The sequence below is a fragment of the Terrapene carolina genome, unplaced genomic scaffold (assembly GCF_002925995.2).
Source record: "Terrapene carolina triunguis isolate 2854851 unplaced genomic scaffold, T_m_triunguis-2.0 Scaffold838, whole genome shotgun sequence".
Taxonomy (NCBI): domain Eukaryota; kingdom Metazoa; phylum Chordata; order Testudines; family Emydidae; genus Terrapene; species Terrapene triunguis.
In genome coordinates this window covers 3,396,247-3,407,234 of record NW_020665189.1, presented here as the reverse complement: position 1 = coordinate 3,407,234, position 10,988 = coordinate 3,396,247, and the positions used below count along the sequence as shown (strand labels likewise).

The 10,988-nt window shown below is 45.9% G+C and overlaps 1 protein-coding gene across 2 annotated transcripts in view; it reads left to right on the top strand.

The window, feature by feature from the left end:
- Window positions 1–4,641: 4,641 nt before the first annotated feature.
- LOC112102588 (protocadherin alpha-C2-like) overlaps window positions 4,642–10,988 on the top strand; it is an 89,409-nt gene continuing 83,062 nt past the window's right edge. For both annotated transcript variants that reach the window (XM_024193953.1, XM_024193954.1), the window contains exon 1: window positions 4,642–7,155. In XM_024193953.1, coding sequence (XP_024049721.1) covers window positions 4,642–7,155 — 2,514 coding nt within the window. The remainder of the gene's footprint in view (window positions 7,156–10,988) is intronic.

The following is a 10,988-nucleotide window of genomic DNA, read 5'->3' as shown; positions in this document are numbered from 1 at the left end:
GAACTTTTGTGGTGAAAACTGAAACAAAAAAGAAAAGAACATAAGAATGGCCAGAGTTGGTCAGACTAACGATCCATCTAGCTCAATATCCTGTCTTCCGGCAGTGGCCAATGCCAAGTGCTTCAAAGGGAATGACTAGAACAGGTAATCAACATTTTCTGTTATTGTCTTTCCCTCCTCATTTAGTAATGGGCCTATCCTGTCCCTGGTCTTCCTCTATCTTCCCATATATTCGTAAAATGCTTTCTTGTTACCATTTATATTCCTAGCTACTTTAATCTTGCTCTGTGCCTTGGCCTTTCTAATTTTGTCCCTACATGCTTGTGTTTTTTATATATACATTCATCCTTTGTAATTTGACCTACTTTCCACTTCTTGTATGACTCATTTTGAGTTTCAGGTCACTGAAGATCTCCTGGTTAAGCCAAGGGGGCCTCTTACCATACGTCCTATCTTTCCAATGCATTGGTTTAGTTTGCTCTAGTACCCTTAATAATATCTCTTTAAAAAATGCCAACTCTTTGGAACTCATTTTTCCCTTAGACTTGCTACCTACCAATTCTCTGAGTTTGCTAAAGTCTGCCTTCTTGAAATCCATTGTCTTTGTTCTGTTGTTTTCCCTCTTACAATTCCTTAGAATCATGAACTCTATCATTTCATGGTCACTTTCACCCAAGGTGCCTTCCACCTTCAAATTCTCAACTAGTTCCTCCCTGTTTGTCAGAATCAAATCCAGAATAGCTTCTCCCCTAGTTACTTTCTCCACCTTCTGTCTCCAATGCATTTCAATAACTTGTTGGATAATCTGTGCCCTTCTAAATTATTTCCCCAACAAATGTCTGGGTATTTGAAGTCCCCCATCATCACCAAGTCCTGTATTTTGGTTTATTTTGTTAGTTGTTTAAAAAAGTCTCATCCACTTCTTCTTCCTGGTTAGGTGGTCTTTAGTAGACTCTGCCATGACATCACCCTTGTATTTTACCCCTTTTATCTTTACCCAAAGACTTTCAACAGGTCTGCTTCCCACTAGTCTCAACCTCAGTGCAAGTGTATACGTCTTTGATATACAAGGCAACAACTCCTCCCTTTTCCCCCTGCCTGTACTTCCTGAACAAGCTGTACCCTTCTATACCAATATTCCAGTCATATGAATTATTCCAACAAGTTTCTGGAATGCCAGTTATGTAATATTTGTGATTATTCACTAGTATTTCTAGTTCTTCCTGTTTATTCCACATACTTCTTGCATTAATATGCAGACATCTAAGATGTTTATTAGATTCCCCCTAATATAGTCCCTCTTGTCTGTCTTTTGTCCATGCTGCAATTTCCCATGTTCCCCCCGGATTCTGACCCTTCACCCAGGTATCCATTTTTTGGACTTACCTGTGGGTTTTTTCTCCTGCTCCCATCAAACCTAGTTTAAAGCCTGCCTCACTAGGTTAGCCAGTCTGTATCCAAAGATACTCCTCCCCTTACTTGACAGGTGGACCCCATCTTTGCTCAACAGTCCTTCTTAGAACAAGATTTGATAGTCAAGGAAGCTGAAGCCCTCCTGGTGACACCATCCATGCAGTCATGTATTTACTTTCAGGATATGTCTGTCTCTACCTGGATCCCTACCCTCGACCAGAAGGATCCTTCACCCTCACCCCCAGAGTCCTGTAGTCACTTCTGATATGCTCAGGTCATACCTCACAGTTTCATTAGTGCCCACCTGGATGAGCAGCATGGTGTAGTAGTCAGAGGGCTGGATAATCCTCCGCAATCTTTCTGTAGTATCTTGGCTATGGACCCCTGACAGGCAGCACACCCACCCCAGGATGCAAGGTCAGGCCTGCAGATGGATGCCTCTGTCCCCCTTAGAAGGGAATCGCCGGTCACCACCACCCTTCATTTCCTCTTGTGAGTGGTGGCCACAATCCTCCCAGCCTTGGCTATGGTTTCTCCTCCTCCTCCCTTTGAGAAGATTCCTCGTCCCTTTTTTCCAGAGAAGCATGTTGTCTTTTTTTTAATCTCTGTGGATGGGTAGGTTGCAAAATCCATACTTAGGTAACCCCCCGCCCTCTCCCCCCCCCCAAAAAAAAACTGGAGCCAGATTTTCAAAAGAGCTTTGCTCCCATTTGGGCACATATCTGAAGGGGCCAGATTTTCAAACATGCTGACCACACAGAAGCTCCCACTGGCCTTCCTGGTCTGAATAGGCCTACATTTGTCTAACTTTCAAAAATAAGCATGTTTGGGTGCCTCCCAGCAGTGACTACTGAAGTCAATGGAATCTGTTGGTTGCTCAGCATGTTTGAAAATGAGACCACTTATTTAAGTCCCTATATTTGGATGTAGGAACCTAACTTAGATGCCCATTAAAAAAAAAATCTTGACCCTAATGATGATCTGTGTTGCTGCTTCTCTCTGTTAGCAATGTTTTTGTGTGTCTTGTACACATTGATCAAAATATAGCCATTGCACCATCGCCTGTGATTTTGTCAGTTCTGATAAACTATGTGAACTTGGGTCTTGCTGGTACTTGAATATGAATCTAAAAGGAGTAGTGGAAAACAAATGCAACTACTATTTCTTCTTCTGAACCTCTCCCTACAGTTCTAGTTGCACTCGCCTCACTGTTTGCCTGTATATTATTATGTAAAATAAACTGAAGCCCATGTTAAATAATCTCATAGTTCATGGGTGTAACTTGCAAAATTCAACCAGTGGAGCTAGTGGCAGGGTAGGGCTGTTACAGCAGTGGTTGAGGGGATCAAGGAAGGAGAGACATCAGTGAGAGGAAATAATCCCTAAACGAGTGGGGAGGGTAATGCAGCAAGAATGAATTAAAGGGGGGCAGAGAAGACGGTCTTCAAGAAGGAAGGCAACATAACTGTAGAAGTAGACTGATAGAACCAGCTGTAAGCAAAAAAACACTGGGGGAGGGGAGTGCGTGCTTTTCAGAGTGTGCTGATTTAACACTCATGAGCTGATGCATTCTAGCTCTGCAGCAGCAGCAGTAGGACTAGAAGTCTAGGCAACTCAGCAGTGAGACTGGCTAGGAAGGCAGTTCATTCCCTGTTTTCCCCTCTAGCACCTAGAAAGAGGAGAGGGAAAGAGGCCAAGGAACCATTCTGTATCCCTTTCCTATGACAAGCTGCTGCCTTGCTTTTGTTTGGGGCTCCACAGATTGCCCTGGCGGTGGCCTTGTGGGTAGAAAGACAGGCAGGGATTCATGTTGGTAAATGTGGGAAGGCTTCTTCCCCATCCCCTATATCCAGGGCCAATGGGGGTGGGGGAGGGGGAGGGGGCAGGAGGGCCATTTGGCCTGGGCCTCAAACTCAAAGGGGGCCTCAGAGTTAGACATTTGTTAATTTTTTGGCATTTGATAAGTTTTGCAACTTGTTTTTATGCACATCCCTATAGAACCAAAATGTGACACACTCTCTCAGCTTAGAGTTGCAAATGTAAGCAAATAAGAGATGTGATTTGGTAAAAGACATATTTTTTTGTTAACTATTATAAATTTTGTCATATTAAAGAGTTTAAAATGTTCATAAAAATTAATAAAAATATATCGGTTCTGATGGCACAAGCTTAGACCATGATGAACGTGTCCTCTCAGATCAGCTGATTATATAAACAAACCACCACTAATGGTTGGTGGTGGATCAAGTACTGTTGAAAGGGGCCCCAAAAACTGGAAGTGGCCTGGGCCTCTCTGGATCTCTGAGAGGGCCTGCCTATATCATAGGGGATAGGCGTTACAGATTAGACCAAAGAGCCTCTGCAGTGGCAGGAGACAATCACAGGTAGAAGAGCTATCTTTCCGTTTGTCTAGACATAAAACGTATGTAAACATACACATGGACGTCACACTCTCTCTTTCTCCTAATTTGAGTGTGGGCGGGAAGGCAGAGCTGCTAGGAAGTGAAGGGGTCCCTAACTGTCTCCGGAGGGGGGCGGGGAGGTATCTCTGTGAAGGGGGGTGGCTATGGGGGTAGTTGGCTCTGAACTCCCGGGGCTGAGGAGTGGCTGGGGCGGGGGTGCGGTCCCGGTGTGTGTTGGGTGATTGGTGCTGCGGTTGGCTCTGGTGAAGAGCTCCCTGGGGACGGGGCTCTCCCCTGTGTGGGATATGCGCTCTGGCTGGCGGGGCACTCTTGCCCTCCACGGGGTGGCCGGCCGGCCGCGCAGCCCCCTCCCGTGCCGTCTGGCTGCTGCTCTTGGCTGCCTGCCTCGGTGTCGCTGTTCCCTGCCCAGGTGCTGAATTGGAGCCAGCCGGAGCTCAGCGCCCCTCCCCCGCACACTCCCCGCAGCAGCTAGAGAAGGAGGAAGTGGAGCTGCGAGTCCCCCGAGCTGCTGGAGGAGGAGAGGCCGGATTCTCAGCCGCAGGGCCGGGTAGCAGCAGAGCTGGGGAGCATGGATTTTCTGTGGAAGCGGCAGGCTCAGGAGCTGGCAGCGGTGGCGGCTGCAGGGGCGGCGGCAGCGCTGGGCGCAGCTGGCGGCGCCTGTTAGCCGGGTGCATGAACCCGCTGCTGGGTGTGGGAGGCGGCGGCGGCGGCGGCGGCGGCTGAGGGATGTGAGGCCCGGCAGGGCTGCGAGCGCGTTGGGTGAAAGCTGCGCTCGGCTCTCTCACCCCTCCCTCCGCCCTCGGCCATGGTGCCGTCTTCTCCCCGCAGCTGCTGCGGGGCGGCGGCGCTCCGGATCCCGGTTCTCCTGCTCCTCCTGTGCCTGGGCCCTGCGGGCGGGCAGCTCCGCTACTCGGTGCAAGAGGAGCTGGAGCGCGGCGCCTTCGTGGGGAACGTGGCGACCGACCTGGGCGTGGATCCGCAGCGGCTGTCGGCCCGGGGCGCACGGCTGACCTCGGGCAGCGGGCGGCAGTACCTGGAGCTGGATCTGGGCCGCGGGGCGCTGCTGGTGAAGGAGCGCATGGACCGGGAGGCGCTGTGCGAGCTTAGCACCTCCTGCTTTCTCAGCCTGGAGCTGGTGATCGAGCAGCCCATCGAGGTGCACAACGTGGAAGTGGAGGTGCTGGACATCAACGACAACGCGCCTCGCTTCCCGCGGCAGGACTACCGGCTGGAGGTCAGCGAGTCCGCTGTGCCCGGTGCCCGCTTCCACATAGAGAGCGCGCAGGACCCCGACGTGGGCACCAACTCGGTGCAGAGCTACCGGCTCAGCCCCAACCAGCACTTCGCCCTGGACCTCAAAGGCTTCCAGCGCGGCAGCAAACTCCTGGAGCTGGTGCTGCAGCAGCCCCTGGACCGGGAGCAAAGCGCCCTGCAGCAGCTGGTGCTCACCGCTGTGGATGGGGGCAGCCCCGCCAGGTCTGGCACGGCCCAGATCTCCATACGGGTCATGGACACAAACGACAACTCGCCCGTCTTCGACCGATCCACCTACACTGTGAAACTGCTGGAGAATGCAGCCCCGGGCACGCTGGTGGTGAAGCTGAACGCCTCGGACCCGGACGAGGGCTCCAACGGGGAGGTGCTGTACTCCTTCAGCGGCTACACCCCCCAGAAGGTGCGGCAGCTCTTCAGCATCGACCCAGTCTCCGGCGAGGTGAGGGTTAATGGCACGCTGGACTACGAGGAGGCCTCCTCCTATGAGGTTTATGTGCAGGCCACCGACCGGGGTCCTGTGTCCATGGCCGGGCACTGCAAGGTGCTGGTCAACATCGTGGACGCCAACGATAATGCCCCCGAAGTGGTGCTGACCTCCCTGTACAGCCCGGTGCCAGAGAACGCCCGGCCCGAGACCGTGGTGGCTTTAATGAGTGTAACCGACCAGGACTCCGGGCCGAACAAGCAGGTCAGTCTGAGCATCCCTCCCAACATCCCCTTCAAACTCAACTCCTTCAAAAACTCCTACACGCTGGTCACGCAGGGCGACCTGGACCGCGAAAGGGCTTCCTCCTACAACATCACGGTCACGGCTACGGACGCCGGGACCCCTCCCCTCTCTTCCCACAAAGTGATACAAGTGGACATCTCCGATGTCAACGACAACCCTCCGCGGTTCGAAGAGCCCGTGTATTCCGTTTACATCCCCGAGAACAACGCGCTTGGGGTTTCGCTGTGCACTGTCAAAGCCATCGATCCCGATGACAACGAAAATGCCTATGTGTCCTATTCTCTCCTGAAAGGGGAAATTCAAGGGCTACCTGTCACATCCTACGTCTCCATTAAATCCGACAATGGTAACATATATGCGGCCAACTCCTTTGACTACGAGAAGTTAAGGGAGTTTCAGGTTGTTGTTCAGGCCCAGGATGCTGGGACCCCAGCACTTAGCAGCACTGTCACTGTCCACGTGTATGTGGTGGATCAGAATGACCATGCGCCTCGGATTCTGTACCCTACCTCAACCAACGCTTCGGCAGCCTTGGAGATGATCCCTCGCTCCGCACACGCAGGTTATTTGGTTACCAAAGTAATAGCCATTGATGCAGACTCTGGACAAAATGCATGGTTGTTCTACCATCTGGCTCAAGCCTCAGACCCAGATCTCTTCAGAGTGGAGCTACACAGCGGGGAGATTCGGACTACTCGCAAACTGGGGGATGACAGTGTTACTACTTTCAACCTGTCAGTTGTTGTGAGAGACAATGGAGAGCCATCCCTGTCCTCAGCAGTAGCCATAACCATCGCTGTTGTGGATAGAGTTTCCAAAATCATCCCTGACACAAGGAGGCATATCAAAAGTACTAGAAACTACTCAGAGATTACACTGTATCTCATTATTGCGCTGAGCTCAGTTTCATTCATATTTGTTTTGACAATCATTGTCCTAACGGTTATCAAGTGCTACAGATACAGTGTGTATGGTGACTCCTGTTGTGGAGGTTTCTGTGGGGTCAGAGAAAGGTATCCTGCTGAAATGTACAAGCAGGCTAACAACAACATTGACGCTAGGATACCACATGGTTTAAAAGTACAGCCACATTTTATTGAAGTGCGGGGGAATGGGTCTCTCACTAAGACCTACTGCTATAAGGCATGTCTGACTGCAGGATCAGGAAGTGACACTTTCATGTTTTACAATACTGGTGGCCCAACGGGAACTGGTCCTCATGCAGTGACGGCTGAGAGACATCTGACAGGGCAGAGTGGGCAAAGTGCACAAAACCTGATCATACTTAAAAATGACTCCATTACGCCTAATGAGGTGAGAATGAATTGATACATGACCAGAACCATGTTCTGAACCTAACAATGTGTCCTTATCTGAAGGTTAAAAGTGGAACGTCTAGATTCAGTTTATTCCCTATTGTGGTTGCTGAATTCTAATCTATGAAACACATTTGGTTTCTAGGTAAATACTGGGGCTTTCCGGGTTCATTTGGTAAGTTAGTGGCTCAGTGTGTGAGCACATTGTTTGAGACTCACTTCATTTCTGTTGTAGATGGTATAGAAAAGGTTTCCTTCTCCCCATCCTCCTTCCCTTTTCTTTACAGATATACCCACTCCAACAAACTACTGAGGAATGACACATGTAATATTAAAATGTTAATGTTAGAATGCTGCAGAAGAAATGATACTGAGCATCAATATGACACTTTACAGTGATTAAAATATTTGACAATTTATTGCTTCTGTGCCTAGACAAAATTACCATGGCCAGGTCACTAATAAGATAGATTTTGCTTAGTATATGTGCTTTAGTTGTCTGAGAACATGTTATCTATACTTTGATGTTTGCACTGCATGAGGCTGCCTTTTTCTCTTCTCCTGTCTGGCAATACAGTGACACATTTCTAGGCTGTTGACCCAGTTTACCAGTGATGATGTTGCAGTGCAACAACCTGTAACCTGCTGGTTTGCTATTGAAAACTGTTTAATACCTATGGTTTGACCAGCAGTATATTAACCTCTGCAATGTTTTCCCACAGTGATGAATTAGTGACTGCTTTCTATTAGCACATAGCCAGCGTGGACCTAGTGTACAGTTTGTAGTGTTCTATACCGTTTCCATGTTATGGATTTTGGAAATGAACAGAGCAACACTTTACTATGAGTGAAAAGATAGTGATTTCACTGCTGGACAGATTGTGTTTTAATTCGGATGTATAAGGAAAATATTGCATCTACTCTACATTACTTGTGCAGTGGTAATATGGCAGGCACATGGCTTGTACATTAATATGAAGAATGTATGCAAGCATAGGGAAAGATTGTATCCTTGTGCTTGAATGGAATGTTGCTTTGCTTTTTTGTATCTACACAGAAATATTAATCAAATCTTTATGCTTATTTGCCCCTCTCAAATCAGCCAGAATGTTTTTCTTTTGAAAACAAGAACATGTCTTATGAAGACATGTTTTCTTGTTCTCCTTATTAAGAAACGAGCATCTTGTCTCACTGATTTTAAAAGATATAAAGTGCAGGATTTAATAACAAGGTTTCTCTTAAAATAATGCTGATACCAAATAATGTTCCTCCATTTACAATTGATGTAGCTATTTTACTCTTTCCCAGTCATTCAATAGTATGATTTTGATGACTATGCGATTTTCACAATCTAAGTTCATAATGGCTGTCAAATATATAGTGTAGTGGGGCAAATGAACCATTAGTTATCTGATTTTTAATATGTATTATAAATATTTTTATTAGAAATATCTAGAATCTGTTGATCATAAGGTGACATGCTAGACACGGTGCAGAAAAGGGAAGAATCAAAGGATTCCAAATATTCCTTAAATCAGAGCTTCTGTGCAAACAGATGGATGATAATTGAAAATGACTTCAATTTAGATGTAGAAACAGCAGAAATTTGTTTAATAGATTCCCATCATGTCTTTAGGGGATAGGTCCTATTGCATGTAGTGAATTAGCAATTTCTGAGGAACTGTGCAGGTCAAGCAAAGACAGCTTACTAATCCCAGTGTTGGTATACAATAGCAGAGAGACAATACAAATTTATTAACTCCTGTTTTTAATGTTGGAATGAAACAATATCTACCACATATTCAGTTGTGTGAAGAACCAGAATCCAGATGTGCAAGCAATTACTTAATAGTTTTGCAAGACTTAAATAGGGAAAAAATTCTGTTAGATACTATTTGCCACAAGTTGAGTGAAATTTCCTAAGGCCTTGCATTACAAAAATTGCCTATAGTGCTGTAATGCAGTGAAACTGTGTCATTGTCAGATGCACATGAGACAATGGAGCCATATAACTGAATTCACAGGGTATTAATTCTTAGCAGATTATCTCTTTCAAATTCACATATTTTGCCCCATTACTCAGTCTCCACATATACATGTTAAAAGCAAATCCATTGATTAACAATGTCAAGGTATGCTGGTTTTAATGGACATTGTTAGTCTTATTAGACCTGCCAGACACCATATTTTGCTTGTTTTTATAGTAATAGTGAATTTGTATGATTCTTGAAAGGCCCATCCCATCATCTGTAAAGCGTACTAGCAGGGATCACTGCATCTTGTGGCATCTTACAATGTTGATATATACGTAACTGTTACCACTGGACAGTCTCTAAAGAAATATTTTTTTCTAATAAGACTTGGGGACAGATGTTACCATCAATTAACTATAATATGATAAGAAGCTGCACCAGTTACTCAGGCTTTCTGTGGAATTTACCACAAGTGACAATATTTCTTGGGTTTCACATGTATTAAAATGTTGTATACATTAATTCTGCAGTGGGATAAAAAAATTCTGTGTGTGTGTGTGGGTGTCACAGGTTCTTTTTATATTTAAAATTAGAGACAGAGTCTTCTTTCACTTACTCTGAGGCAAATCAGGAGTAACTTCATTGTCATCAGTGGATTTACATTGATGTAACTGGCCTATTAAGTTTAGAGATTTCTTTGCATCAGCTGAAACTCTGTGACTTCCTATATGGTTTTTCTGTACTGTTCTACTAATGTGTTAGTTGTGGTTTGGTAAATGATAATGTCTCTTTTCTTCAAGACAGCTCATGCTTCTGCTAATGTTCAGCTCACTGTCTCCTAGGCCCTTTTGCAGGCCTATATGGTTATTTCAAATGGAATCTCAATCTCAATCAAGTTTGTTTTGTAAAAATCAAACATATTAGCACTTGCATGAGTAGTCTTTAAACTAGCAGGCAATGGAGTGATTGTTGGCAGCGCTGGAGACAAGGATCAAGATACTTGGTTTAATGAATGTCTGGTGCTATATCGTCACTACTGGATAACCAGGGCAGTCAGCAAAGGATAATTACATACGGACAAAATTAGTTTGTGCAAATATTTTGGTTTCATTGTTGGAACTCTGTGAAGTTACAGCCAGCATGTATGGCTGTCTACTGGGATGGACTGTGAGTGTGTGGAGGGGAGCGATCCTATTCTACCATTGGGCCCCTGGTATTGCTGCCTGTCTGTCATTTTCAGAAATTACTTATCCTCACCGTTCTGAAACTTTAATAATGTATTCTAGTGTCCATTTCTCTCACACATCCATTGAATTGCTGAGTGACACTTGGTAATATCTGTTCCCTGCTGTCTTTTTATCTTTGCCATCTTGTTCATGCCCTCTGTGTAGCTAAACCTGTTTGTTATATCTTGGATACCATGGCAGCCTTTTCACTTCAATGCAGGGATGAACAATCAGACTGGCATCTGGTCTAACTCAGTATTCTTAGCAAAAATGCACTGTGGCACATTATTAATTATCGGCTGGCATACTGAATCCTTGATGGAAAAATATACAATCAGTTCTGGGCACTGGCCTCCCTCTGATGCCATTTTGTGCACTCATAGGATGATCAATAAAATGTAGGTTCCTTTGATGTTAATAAATAAAGCATTGTGTACCTTTTGAAGGAAAAATTGAAGCTGCACATTAGTAATGATAAACCCCAGTGGTTCATTCATTTTGTGGTTGTTTGTACACACTGAAGTACTACTCCCTCTCCCCCACCACCCCCAATTGGCTGTTTCAAAGACAGAGTGCTATTCATTTGAAGTAAATCAAACAAAAATGTGTTACAGACATCTTGGTATTTCTTT